This window comes from Cyclopterus lumpus, chromosome 5, assembly GCF_009769545.1.
Source record: "Cyclopterus lumpus isolate fCycLum1 chromosome 5, fCycLum1.pri, whole genome shotgun sequence".
Taxonomy (NCBI): Eukaryota; Metazoa; Chordata; class Actinopteri; order Perciformes; family Cyclopteridae; genus Cyclopterus; species Cyclopterus lumpus.
The window spans coordinates 25,016,285-25,030,628 of NC_046970.1; the positions used below are offsets into that span (position 1 = coordinate 25,016,285).

General features: G+C 41.3%; 3 protein-coding genes across 3 annotated transcripts; 2 read left to right on the forward strand and 1 right to left on the reverse strand.

Moving 5' to 3' along the window:
* The first annotated feature begins 276 nt into the window (after positions 1–276).
* LOC117730434 (complement C1q subcomponent subunit C-like) lies at positions 277–3,312 on the forward strand. Its single transcript, XM_034532152.1, has 7 exons — positions 277–404; positions 887–1,003; positions 1,090–1,152; positions 1,269–1,422; positions 2,598–2,738; positions 2,881–3,007; positions 3,106–3,312. The coding sequence occupies exons 2-7, from the start codon at positions 898–900 to the stop codon at positions 3,238–3,240; spliced, it is 726 nt and encodes a 241-aa protein (XP_034388043.1). The 5' UTR covers positions 277–404; positions 887–897; the 3' UTR covers positions 3,241–3,312.
* Positions 3,313–5,560: 2,248 nt separating this feature from the next.
* On the forward strand, positions 5,561–8,216 carry LOC117730435 (complement C1q subcomponent subunit B-like). Its single transcript, XM_034532153.1, has 5 exons — positions 5,561–5,635; positions 6,470–6,635; positions 6,930–7,161; positions 7,670–7,784; positions 7,899–8,216. The coding sequence occupies exons 1-5, from the start codon at positions 5,633–5,635 to the stop codon at positions 8,106–8,108; spliced, it is 726 nt and encodes a 241-aa protein (XP_034388044.1). The 5' UTR covers positions 5,561–5,632; the 3' UTR covers positions 8,109–8,216.
* A 464-nt stretch (positions 8,217–8,680) lies between these two features.
* On the reverse strand, positions 8,681–10,933 carry LOC117730440 (WAS/WASL-interacting protein family member 3). Its single transcript, XM_034532157.1, has 3 exons — positions 10,529–10,933; positions 9,887–9,989; positions 8,681–9,407 (listed from the first exon to the last, which is right to left on the reverse strand). Exons 1-3 carry the CDS (start codon positions 10,931–10,933, stop codon positions 9,289–9,291), a joined length of 627 nt encoding a protein of 208 aa, XP_034388048.1. The 3' UTR covers positions 8,681–9,288.
* Between the last annotated feature and the right edge of the window lie 3,411 nt (positions 10,934–14,344).

Here is a 14,344-nt window from a genome sequence, read left to right on the forward strand (position 1 = left end):
TCTCTCTCTCCCTCTCTCTTCCGCTCTCTCTCGCCCCTCTCTCTCTTTTGGTTGTCCCTCCAGCTCTCAACAACTTCCCAAATCTTGCAGAGCGACATGAAAACGTCTCCGATGAACGATTTCTGGAGTCGAAGCCTCTGAATCTTTTGGTTCAGTCCTCGTCTCCTCGTCTTCTCCTCGTCTTCTCCTCGTCTTCTCCTCGTCTTCTCCTCCTCTTCTCCTCCTCGTCTCCTCGTCTCCTCCCCTTCTCCTCTTCTCCTCCTCTTCTCCTCGTCTTCTCCTCGTCTTCTCCTCGTCTTCTCCTCCTCGTCTCCTCCCCTTCTCCTCGTCTCCTCCCCTTCTCCTCTTCTCCTCCTCTTCTTCTCGTCTTCTTCTTTTAACTCACGAGGGGTTCAGACCTTCAGGTGAGTTGAGCATTTATTTGTGACGATCTCCTGATTCTTCTTTTATTTAACGTTATATTGTTTTTACATATTTGTTTGTGTGTATTTGTGAATTTCAAGCAGTAAATAAGTTTATTTTCTTTGAGAATTTCTTTGACGAAAACTGGAAAACAATTTTGATTCTCTTCCTTCCTTCCTTCCTTCCTTCCCTCCTTCCTTTTCTTCCTCTCTCCCTGTTTTCTGTCAGCTTCTCATCTCATCCTTTTCCTTTCTTTTAATCTCCTCTTCTCCTTTCCTTCCCTGTCTCCTAATCTGTTTTCTCCTCCACTTCTTTCCTTATTCCTCCTCTCCTGACGTCTTCTTTCTTCATCTCCTTGTCACCTCTCCTTTCTTCTCATTTCACCCAAGTCCTTTCCTTCTCTCCTTTCCTAAATGATCCTGCCCAGCTCTCCTCTTGTTTTAATCACCTCCCACCCTCTCGTTTCCTCTCCTCTCTCCTCAAGGGGTCTTCGTCATGCTCCGTCCTCGTTTTCTCGCGATCGGCGCCTTGCTCTCGTTGGCCACGCCCCTGCTGGTCGCCATGGAGACCTGTCAGACGACAGGGACGCACGGGATGCCAGGTGGGTGGCGAAGGCCTCGTTTCTGTGTTTGTACCTTTTTGTTTGTTTCCTTTTTTCCTTTTGTTTATCTTTTTTGTTTTCTTCAGGCATTCCCGGGCTGCCCGGCAGAGACGGTCGCGACGGAGGGAAAGGAGAGAAAGGAGAGCCAGGTAACACACACCTCCACCTGACGTTTATATATATATATATCTATCTATATATGATATACGAGGGAATCCAGGACAGGAAGTGGAGTCTTCAGTGCTTTTGTTGTGGCTGTGAACAGGAGCAGTGTGGCCCGGCGGCCTCGGCCCTCAGAAGGGGGACAAGGGGGAACCGGGGCCGATGGCGTTTCCTGGCAAACGAGGGAAGAGCGGAGAACCGGGAGATCCGGGTCTCCCAGGGACCGGTGGTCCTCAAGGGGAACTGGGAGAACCAGGGTATGTAATCAGAGCTCGTGTTTGAAGCATTTTGGTGGGGATCTATTAGCAGAAATAGAACCTCAGATTCATGACTACGTTCTTATTGGTTTATCAACACCTGAAAATAAGAATCGTTGCGTTTCCGTTGCCTTCATCTCTGCGTAGATAACTTTGAACATTTAATTATTATGGTTGTATAGACTGTATATAAGAAGTGGGCGTAGTCGTCGTGATGTCACCCGTTTGTGAACTGTCGTTTTGAAGGCTAAAGTTTGACGTTCTGGCGATGACCTGTCAATCACCTTGTAGCCCCGCCCTAAAGCATCCCCTGCTTTATGGTCTGTTTGACTCTAAATGACCATAATGTACTAAATGAACATCACGCTGTATTGAAGAAGACTTGAAACTAGAGATTGAGACCAAAAACTAATGTTTACAATGTTTACTGAGGGAATACATCAAGAGAAGTAGAGTCATTTATATAGACTTCTATACAACCAGAGGAGTCGCCCCCTGGTGGTCAGGAGAGAGAATGCAGCTTTAACACATGAAGCATAGACTTCTATACAACCAGAGGAGTCACCCCCTGGTGGTCAGGAGAGAGAACGCAGCTTTAACACATGAAGCATAGACTTCTATACAACCAGAGGAGTCGCCCCCTGGTGGTCAAGAGAGAGAATGCAGCTTTAACACATGAAGCATAGACTTCTATACAACCAGAGGAGTCACCCCCTGGTGGTCAAGAGAGAGAATGCAGCTTTAACACGTGAAGCATAGACTTCTATACGACCAGAGGAGTCGCCCCCTGGTGGTCAGGAGAGAGAATGCAGCTTTAACACATGAAGCATAGACTTCTATACAACCAGAGGAGTCGCACCCTGGTGGTTAGTAGAGAGAATGCAGCTTTAACACATGAAGCATAGACTTCTATACAACCAGAGGAGTCGCCCCCTGGTGGTCAGGAGAGAGAATGCAGCTTTAACACATGAAGCATAGACTTCTATACAACCAGAGGAGTCGCACCCTGGTGGTTAGTAGAGAGAATGCAGGTGTGTAAGACACTTCCGCATTGGTTTCCCTGGTCAGAACTGGAGCTTGTCTCCTGGGGGGCAACAGGGGCTCAATGGGGACCCCCTCAGCAGGTTAATCCAGCTCTCAGCATCAGTCGGTCTTGTTTGTTTCTGTGGCTGCAGGAAAGTTGGAGTCCAGCAGCAGGCGGCCTTCAGCGTGGCCAGAGGAAGCAACGATTACCCGGACAAAGTGAGCGTCATTCGGTTCACCAACGTCATCACCAACATCCGCGACGACTACAACACCCGGACCGGGCGCTTCAGGTGAGGATAACACACCTGTTTACGGGGTGAACGTAGCAAAAGATGTGCGTGCGGACTAAATAATTAAAAATGTGTGACACAAATCAATAGATCAAATGTGGTGAATTGATTAAGTGTGTGTGTGTGTGTGTGTGTGTGGTAGGTGTCGGGTCTCGGGTACGTACTACTTTGTGTACCACGCCTCTCTAGATGACCGGCTGTGCGTGCTGATGAAACTGGACAACAAGCTGCTGGCGTCGTTCTGCGATCACCGCCGCATGCGGAGACAGGTACGCCTGAAAAGCACTCATTACATCATCGGTATTTAAAGATGTTCCCCCATAACCACGAAGATACAATAAGGTTCCCGTGTTTCAACTGATTCCAGGTGACCTCTGGCAGCCTGGCGGTCTACCTGTCCAGGGATCAGGAGGTCTGGCTGGAGACCAAAGACTACCGAGGGATGAGAGGGAAATTGCAAAGTTACAGCATCTTCTCCGGCTTCCTGCTGCAGCCTCACTGACTCAATTCATTTTTTAATAATCAGTTTCACCGTCTGAAACTACGAGCACAATAAAGTCTTCTCTTTGCGTCACACCGAGTATGTCATCTTTTATTTAAAATACATTCATATTTCACCTTTTATTGTCCTTTATCTATGCAGGTAAAAGAAATATGGATATAAACTCTTATGTGACCCTTAAAACATTACAGGTTTTACAGTTTATTAATATGCAGAGTTTACATTAATGTGTGCATTTGTATTATAGGATGATTAGGTTAATTTACCAGCCTTAAAAATATATATAATGCAATAATTGTATCTTTTCTATCTACCAGTAAACAGATCATTTGAACCCAATAAACACATGAATAAATAAAACAATATTTTTGTATTTGTGATGTATTCTTCTCCTTTTCATGCCATATTTTCATCTTCATCTCCTCTTCATCATCACCGCTGTTTGAGTTCTTTCACATGCATTTTTGTGATAATAAAAATATGATTAATTACGCTGGATTACGTGTCTCGTTTCCGGAGAATCAAAAGTGAAAATATTGTGCAGCTTGAATGAGACGGTTGCAGAAAGAAATATTAATCAGAAATAGTATGAAAAATGTAGTCCGATTGTTATGATTTCACCTAGAAATAGTTGATTCAGTACAACAGATGAACCCAAAGCACAAGTATTCATGGATAGATATCTGCAAATCAAGAAAGTCAAGAAAAAGCTTTACGTTTAATTAAAACTTGCATCAAAAATATTTTTAAAAAACTGGATGAAATGGAAAGAGGATCTGAGATGACAGAAAACGAACAACTGGCAAATTTAACAGGATGGAATTATTAAAAAAACATCAGCTTTCTCGATAATGTTGATGAAATTCAACATTTTGTGGATCAGATTCTCACTTTCATGTTTCAATCACAAAGAGGAAGTTGATTTGGAGGACAGATTTCTATTTTTTATATTAAAACATTGAATCATCAGTTCTGACTTCCTGTTTCATCGTTTCACTTCCTCTGATGAGCTATTTGTTTAGTCAGATTAATGCAAAACAATAATCACAGATTTACAGGAAAGGGCATCAAACCGATAGAAGTATACCGAGGAAACGTAATTAAGTACCTTCACTCGAGTACTTCACTGTAATTTAATTTGACAAGTAAATACACTTTGAGTCCCATTTCAGAAAAGCAAATGATGTAATTTGATATAATTATTAATGTGTCCCTCTAGTGTTTCAGCTGGTTACGTTGTGGTTCATTTGAAATACTTTATAGATGTAGACCAGCTTTTATATTTTGTATCAATCTTCAAAGGAGCTGAAACAATGTAGCAGAGTAAGTAACTAAGTAAATGTTACTTAGCTACTAAGTAAATATTTACTTAGTAACCTAATTTACTTAGTAACTAAGTAGCATTTACTTAGTTACTAAGTAAATACTTAGGTTACTAAGTAAATATTTACTTAGTTACTAAGTAAATACTTAGGTTACTAAGTAAATATTTACTTAGTTACAAAGTAGCATTTACTTAGTTACTAAGTAAATACTTAGGTTACTAAGTAAATATTTACTTAGTTACTTTTTACTTAGTTACTAAGTTCTAATTTAATCATAATTCATCCTGTTCATGTCTTTGGCAATAATGGATCAAGGTGTGATTATACTTTAATGTTGCAATTGTTCACAGTCTCATTTATCGCACTGTTTATTTAAGTTAATGCATATTTTATTACAGTGTTGACCCACTTTAAAAAAAAATTAAACAACCGTCGCGACCCGACTCACAATAAGTCTATAAATAGTGAGAATAGCGAATTTGTGCGTAAATTAAAGTTCATGACCATTTCTTACTGCCGTTATCTCGAATAAGTACACCAGTCATTAAGAGGATATATATAAGTTTGATACATCTCAACTCTGTATTGTGCATGTGCTATTAAAAAATGTATACATATGTTGAATACTTTATAAATGAGACCAAATAAATGCATTCAGTCAGAGTTAAACCAAAGAGAATGTACGCCGGCCTTTCATATGATAACATATGGGACATTTTCAACGTAATAAGTAAGCTACAATCATCAGAACAATACGATAACTATAAACTCCGGCTGTCAGATAAATGTATTGCAGTGAAAAGTTAAATATTGGTCTAAAAAAATAAATAATTTGTACCCTGAAAGTACAACACGTGAGTATTTATACTTTGAGGATCAAGTCAGTAAATCCGTAGCCTAAAAGTCATTATCATCTTGAACTGTTTCACTTCCTGGTGTGTGTGTGTGTGTGCGTGTGTGTGTGTGTGTGTGTGTGCGTGTGTGTGTGTGTGTGTGTGTGTGTGTTTCCACACCGAGCCGCTCTTCGTATCACTCCACCTCAAGACGAGTGGCTGCTTCTCCTGCAAATGGTGAGACGTTTGTGTTCTCCAAAACAAAGAATATGTGAATACAGACCGAGAGATCTCTTATTTCTCATTATGTTTGACCATAAACATAATGAAATAAGAGATGATATCTCTTATATTACTATGTTTAACCAATAACATCGTAAAGTTTAGAGTCGAGTTCTCCGTCAGCTTTAAAATGTCTTGAATTTAAAATGCACAAATGTATTTTCTTAAACCAATAACTTGTCTGAAACTTATTTTTATATCCTGAATTTAACATTGTGTATTATACTGCATGTGTACAGTATATTTATGTAAATTAATTGTGGATAATATTCCAAAACATATTCAAAATATTATTAGTCCTATTAGATCAATTAGTATTTCTCCGTTTCTCTTTAGGAATGTACGATTCTATGTGTCGTTGATGTGAATGTTTTGTTTTGATTATCATTATGATTAAAATTTAAAATTAAAAACTGCAATATTCAAGACCATTAAGTCAGCTCAGAATCAGAATTAAGTTTATTGGCAGTTATGCGCACACTTACCAAATATTTGCAATAATTAGCTTGTATACAAAAACAGAAATACAGCTGAAAACAATGCTGACAAGAGTATTACATAAATGTCAAATCAATGTATCTATCTATCTATATATATATATATATATATATATATATATATATATATATATACAATGTGTATAATACACGACTGTTTCTATAAGTGTTAGTGTATGAGACTTGTGTGTTTAGTTAATTTTATCTTAGGGGTTCGAGTTTAAAGTTTGTGGTCCTCCTTGGACACAAAAAACAGGTTTGTGTGTGTGTGTGTATCTGTGTGTTGACTCAGGCCCCCCGGTGGCTGAGCTGCAGTACTGCAGTGGTTCTGCTCTTGGTTCACGTGACTCCGGTGGTCTCGCAGTCCTGCTACGGGGGATTCCCGGGGATCCATGGGATACCTGGCACCCATGGGCCCAACGGCCACAACGGCCCCAAAGGAGAGAAGGGAGACCCTGGTGAGATAAAAAAAAAAAATTAGTTACATTTAAATGTTCTGTTTACAGGTTTTTACTTTACATTGTTTTAATGTGAATCAGAGTTTTAACTTAAAATCTAAAAGTGTGTTTTCTCTTCTTACATTTTTAAGAGATGATTTGATGATTTATATGATGATATATATATTATGATACATGCAAATATATATTCATTATTTTCTGATGAACTGCTACATTTGTAAAAAAAAAATGTATATAATATACAGATATATGCCAACTCTTTTACCCATCATCTATGTGTCTCTGTACGAGCAGGTGAGGCAGGTCTGCCGGTCAAAGGTCAGAAGGGCTCGCTGGGTCCGCAGGGACCCCCGGGACGGCCTGGACTGAAGGGGGACGCGGGTCTCCCAGGACCTCCCGGTACTCCGGGCCCTCCGGGGCAGAAGGGAAGACCCTTCAACCCGTCCAACCAGCAGAAATCCTTCTTCTCCTACAAGCGGTTGGTACCGCAGACGCCGGCGGTCGACACCGCCATCGACTTCGACAGGTCAGAGCGTGAGAGGTGTCCGACGTGATGCACTTCCTGTTGACACAAGATGGCGAGGCGAGCCGCGAGGGTTTTGGGTTGCGGCGCATAGTCGCCGTTAAAGCCGCAATCAACAGTTGCGTGTATTGTTATTTACGGTCGTTTGATTGTTTGGTTCCTCTTTCTGATTGGCTGCCACGTGTTGGTTTATTTCAGAAGTTTATTGTCGAGTTCATTATTTCAACTTTTTATTACATTATATAGTATATATATATATATATATATATATATATATATATATTTATACTATATAATGTACACAAAATCTATATATTGTAAAAGAAAATCTATATATAATGTAAAAATAACAAAATATATAATGTAAAAAATAAATAGAAAATATATATATATATAAATATATATATATATATATAATGTAATATATATATACAATGTATAAAAAAAAATACATATATATATATAAAAAAAAAAATATATATATATATATTTGTGTGAAAACTTCCCTCAGTGAGATTTTGGACCTGGGTGAAGAGTTTAAAGGAGACTCGCTGGCAAACGGGACGTTCACCTGCGCCATCGGAGGGATCTACTTCTTCAGCTACCACATTTCAGCAAAGAGCCGAGTGAGTCCGGACACTTCGTCCCCACAGAACCGATCCGCGGACGTCGCTGCAGTTCGTCCGTCTCCTTCTCGCCAGTGATTTTGATTCTCTTCGCTTGGTTTTAAAATCACGCAGGTGTGTCTGAAGCTGGTGAAGGGCAGCGACAGCGACCTGACGCTGTGCGACTCGTCCGAGGGCTTCCTGGTGACCTCCGGCTCGGCGGTCCTGGAGCTGCGGGCCGGGGATACGGTCTCGCTGCAGGCGACCCGGTTCAACAACATCGTGACGAGCCAGAGCAGCACCAGCCACACCTTCACCGGATTCCTGATCTCCCCGACCGGCTAGAGAGCCGAGAGGTCCACCCGACCTCTGACCTGTCCGGTCATGTTCTTTAAATGTGCACACATCAGGATCATTAATAAAGATTGGCTGTTTTTGCATGAACTACTAAAAGTGTTTTTTACTTTGCTGATTCTCCCAAAAATATTGTTTTAGTAACTTTTTGCGATAGCCAGTGGTGTTTTTTTTTCTTCTGCACAATAAATCGGTTGAAGTGAAAAATTCATAAGCTTTATTCAATTTATATAGAGCATTTTTATTAAGGTACAATCTGTCATCCAAATATTAACCAATTACAGTATATATATCAAGAGAGAAGACCCCTGGTGGTCAGGAGAGAGAATGCAGCTTTAACACATGAAGCATAGACTTCTATACAACCAGAGGAGTCGCCCCCTGGTGGTCAGGAGAGAGAATGCAGCTTTAACACATGAAGCATAGACTTCTATACAACCAGAGGAGTCGACCAAAAGAAAGAAAGACAATTATTATCTTTTCTAAACATTAAATAAGTGCATACTTTATTAATCCATCCTTACAACAGGAATGAAACAGCACTGCTTGGCTGAAGCATAATAGTACTAGTAGTAGTTACTGCCGGATTAGAAATATTTAATGCTGCGGTGCGTGACATTTCCTCCTCGCTGTTTAAACCACTGAGGTGTCAAGTGTACGTCTTTGTGACTGATACCTGGCCAGGTGTTCATTAATTATCCATCACACAGGATCGGGTTGGTGGACACTTAACCTCACAGCCGAGTGGACGGTAAACAGACAGCGTTACAGGAAGTAGAGGATCATCATTCACACAAAGACCCTCTCAACCCCGTCGTCAATATGACAATAATATATTTAAAATATGTTTTATCCAACCAATCATTGCTCTTTTGACTAGCGTTTTAATTAAATCACCCAAACACAAAACAATGTAGAAGGTTTTACAAAATACACAACAAACTGAGTTTTAATTATATTTCTGTTAAATATTCATCAATTACCAAGATGTTATATTGTGCCATTTGTCATGATCCCAAAATAGTTTATAACTCCGACTTTAACTGGCGGCACATTAGGGATTAAAATCAGGGAGGCGTCTTCAAACAAAATGGTGTTCATCACGTATAAATCCTGTCTGCTTCGAGCCACACTCTCTAAAGAGCGACCCCTGGTGGCCGGAGGTCGAACTTCAGCCCAGCGCGTCGGTGGCCGACGGGCTGCTGAACACGCCGTTCCGGGCGTAGAAGGTGTTCTTCACCACCGACGACTTGGCGCGGGACGGCGTCCTGTAGTCCAGAGAGTAGTCACCTGAGGATCCAGGTGCACGCCGTTAAATATGGTGCGCGCTCGCCATAAAAACACAGATATGCGTTTTTATCAATTTAAAACACAAATTAATACAAAGAAGACATTTAAGCCTACATGTCCATTTGTATTTGTCCAATATTTTTGGTTTATGCCCAAATACAAAATGAGGTCACTGTCACCTGTACTTGATGTGTATGCGTTGACGTGTTTCCGTAATGTTGTCAGACATAACAATAACAACAATCTGACAGTCATCGACAAAAAACAACCGATTTGTAAAATTTCTACACCCTCAAAAAAATAGCCCGCTTAGCGGCGTTCTTGCGCAACACCGGCCCAACTCCAAACATTGGCGTCCCCGTTAGTCACTCGACACCCAGAAACATAGAGCATGGGGTCCGGGTTGTGAAGCGGTTACTCTTCAACCCGTTCCTGACCGCTTTGGGGTCGAGCAGATCGAAGCCGAGCCTCCAACTCACCCAGCCTCCAGCCGTACTCCCAGGACGAGAGCAGGGGGAAGTCAAACTTCTCCTCGGGCCTCACGTGGCCTCGCCTCTGCAGGTACAGGCGGCGCCCTTTGCCCTGCAGAGAACGATTGGAACCGATGAATCACAGTTAAACTTTCGGGGGGGGGGAAAAGAAACACGTGAACACCGACCAACCAAATGAAGGTCTTCATAGAAGCCTTTTCACGATCAGCTTCATTTACCCGTCGGGTACATTTTAAGTCCTATTATTTTCAGCACGAGCCGTAACAATTGAAGACACTTTGCTTCATGCATAAGTTACGGCTGAAAAAGTTCCCTTCATCCCTTCTCTCTAGAAGCTCTCGGGTGCACGGCCTTGATACACGAGGGGCACCTGGATCGGACAGGAAGTGCTTTGAAAGGCCTCGGATCATTCGAAGTCCTCGGCTTGTGATGTGGTTTTGCATGTTTTTAATGATAATAAAAATTTAAATGGTGTCTTCTTTGGTGGTTTTGGGTGAGTGGTGGATTGTGGTTTGTAGTTCGGTGCAGGTAATTAAAACAAAAGAAGTACAGACAGCCGGGGAGCCTGAGAACAATAGATGGGGTCATTTTAAGCCAAAACCAAAGGTATAGCATCACGGGGGTTCGTACGTGGTGCGAGGAGTCCTGATAGAGAGCTCGTCTGGTCTGAGGAGAAACTGGCCTCATCAGAGGGGTCACACGGAGACGGCCATCTCCTTCCAAAGAGAGCCCAGGAGCAGGAGGAGGACCTGGAGAAGGAGCAGGAGGAGGACCTGGAGGAGGAGCAGGAGCAGGAGGAGGAGCAGGAGGAGGAAAGGCGCTCTGCTTCTGGGTCGTCCTGCTGACGGGAGGCAGGACCGCCCTGGTGGGGGGAGCGGGCAGACGGGGCAGGACCGTCGGCTCAGGGCCGGCGTCGCCTGGGGGGTCGCGGCAGGACGGGTAGCGGTGGGCGTAGCGGCTCTTCCAGGCCAAGCGGGTCAACATCTCCTTCTGGATCTGCTCTCGGTAACAGTTCTGGCTCTGGGTCGTCAGCATCGCCTGCCGGGAGAAGGCAGATGAACTTCATCTAGCAACACTCAGGGAACAGTTTCACATCGACTTGCATCTTTTTGATTGGTGGATGTTGTTCCTCCGGCAAGAAGCACCTGAAACTGTACGTAAGGAGTTCGTGACGTCACCCGTTGGTTTGTGGACTGATGCTTTGAAGCCTCGAGTTCGACTGTCGCAGTCCACATCTTGGATTACGATCGCCGCCATGCTCTTTGTTTTGGCATCCAATGAACGATTGTTACAATATTTGGATGCCAGATACGGCTCCGATTGTGAGACCTGTCAATCACCTTGTAGCCCCGCCCTAAAGCATCCCCTGCTTTATGGTCTGTTTGGCTCTAAATTACCATAATTTACTAAATGAACATCACGCTGTATTGAAGAAGACTTGAAACTAATGTTTACAATGTTTACTGAGGGAATAAATCAAGAGAAGTAGAGTCATTTATATAGACTTCTATACAACCAGAGGAGTCGCCCCCTGGTGGTCAGGAGAGAGAATGCAGCTTTAACACATGAAGCATAGACTTCTATACAACCAGAGGAGTCGCCCCCTGGTGGTCAGGAGAGAGAATGCAGCTTTAACACATGAAGCATAGACTTCTATACAACCAGAGGAGTCGCCCCCTGGTGGTCAGGAGAGAGAATGCAGCTTTAACACATGAAGCATAGACTTCTATACAACCAGAGGAGTCGCCCCCTGGTGGTCAGTAGAGAGGATGCAGCTTTAACACATGAAGCATAGACTTCTATACAACCAGAGGAGTCGCCCCCTGGTGGTCAGGAGAGAGAATGCAGCTTTAACACATGAAGCATAGACTTCTATACAACCAGAGGAGTCGCCCCCTGGTGGTCAGGAGAGAATGCAGCTTTAACACATGAAGCATAGACTTCTATACAACCAGAGGAGTCGCCCCCTGGTGGTCAGGAGAGAGAATGCATGTTTTAAGACACTGTAGAATGTTAAATGTTACACTGTTGCTTTAAGACAGATTTAAACACGAGTAAAGACCTAAACTATCACTTGGTCTTGAATGGTTATTGAATGTTGAACGAAGACAAACTGTTTAATCCACTTCAACCATATAACACATGAACAAGTATGCTTATAATGAATAAGAACACTTAGTTTCTTATTTCTCACCATTCCAATATGATTATGAAGTGTAATGGAGAGGAATTCAGACACAAGTGAAACCTTTGGCATTAAAATATCCCCAAAAAATTCTAATAGTTTGTTTCTGGTCGTCAGAAGAAAGATCATTTTAGTGTTAAGAGTCCACCAGAAACAATAACCACACTAACTGATCCCTCATGAACAAAATAAAGAAAACAAAAGGAGCCATTGTTCTGACGGCTGAACTCCTTTCACGAAAAGAAACGCTGAGATCATTTAAAAATATCTTAATTTACCTTTTGCTGATGAGCTGCGCAGCGTCAGCTTCTCACCGAGGAAATGAGATGCGGATCAGATGACACACACACACACACACACACACACACACACACACACACACAGAGCTTGACTTTACCTTTTGACAAACAGCGACCCCTGTGGCCTCAAATGGTAATTATGCAGTTTTATCACATTAAAAGATTCTCTTGAGTTTCTTTAATAACAAAATCACTGGGAAAGCTGATTTAGAAATAAGACTCATAGACAATAAAAAAAAAAAAAGGCACATTACAGTAAGTCATTAAAATAGTCAGTATAGTATTCTATAGAATGTCATTGTATAAATAGTGTGTTATGCAAAATGACCAAAACAAGTAAGTAAGAAAAAGTAATTGTATCGGAGGTAATAAAATATATATTTTGTATTTACTTAAAAATGTTATTGTAGTACACAAATGTCATAATACAGTAATCGGCCATTAAAATGGAATGAAAGAAACCATGGTGTGGTATAGAATACAAATAAATGAATATTTAAACATCGATGATTCAGATTTAAACTGTAAATAAGTCGTCGTCGTTCCTCTGGGTGTCGAATCCGTCCCTCTTCTTCAGAGTGAGAGAGATAAAAGAGATAAAGAACATTCACGACCCGACGGCGTTGATAATAAACAGAACAGCGTGGATTCGGAACTGATAAAACTTTTATTTCACTTTAAATTGTCTTTTACATTTTTGTCCTGTTTATAACATGAAAGGTGAAACTAGAGTTGGATATTTTTTTCCTTCTTTTTTTCTTTTAAAAGACAAAAGACACAAATCTAGTATTACTTCAATAACCAGGATGTGAGGGGGGGGGGGGGGGGGCGTGGGTGGGGGGAGGGGGAGGGGGGGGTTGAAGGTTTTTTTCTTTTTTTTGGGGGTCATTTTCGTCGTTTTTATTGGTGTTCTTAAGCTAAATCTAAATGTTCACAACCACGTGCGCTCTAAGCAAGAAAACCGTCACAGAAGCAAACTTTTTTTTTGAGGGGGGGGGGGGGGGTCTTTTTTTGTGTTCCTTTTTCATTTTAAGCATAATACTGGTCAGTAAAAACAAAATTATTTGAGATACCAGATATACAGACAGGCTCGGTGCCACATTCACTACTGCATGGGATATTTTTATTTCCTTATAAAGCGTAGAATAACTTTGTTTTTTGTTCAGCTAACGAGAGAAAAAGAGGAAGGGAGGAATATTTTTTTTATACTTTTTGTTTTTTTTTACCCTTTGATCTTAAGTGCATGAAAACATTTTGTTGTCCCCAGCAAAAAAGAAACAAAACAAAAACATTGAGACTCGTTTCTACACCTAAAGAGTGGAATGTCGAGATGGTGAGTGACAGCTGATTGTGACACTGAGGGGATTAAATATAATAAAACACATTTTAAAGAAAAAGAGGGAGCGTAAAAGGTCAGATATTAAAGTTTGCAGCATCACTTAACTATTCTTTTTAAAATATCAGATCGGCTCGTTCCACGTACCTTTAAAATTACTTAAATCTGATTAAATGTTTATTCTTAAATAAGTCCACTGGGTTAAACCTTTAAAAAGTTACAAATTAAAAAAGGTGACAGGTAATAAAAAATATATATATATAAAATAATATATATATATATATATATTATTATATAGCCTGTTTACGGTCAAAGTGAACTCAACTTTAGATCACAGGAGGACAAACTGCCCAACCTCAACCCCCCCGTAGATTTACATGGTGAGAAGCGAGGGGGGGGGCTGTTTTCTTAGTACAGATGATAACCAACGACGAAAAAACCGTTTTGTTTTCCAAACACAGATTTACAGTGAAGCTGGAGAAACGTTTTACAGATTCACACAAGAGAAGAAAAGAAAAGGTTCAATTAAATTTACATGATTTGGGACTTTTCACCTCTTTCTTTGTGATTTAGTATTTATTTATTAGGTTCTACTCAGAATGAACCTCGGGGGTCTCAGTGTCACA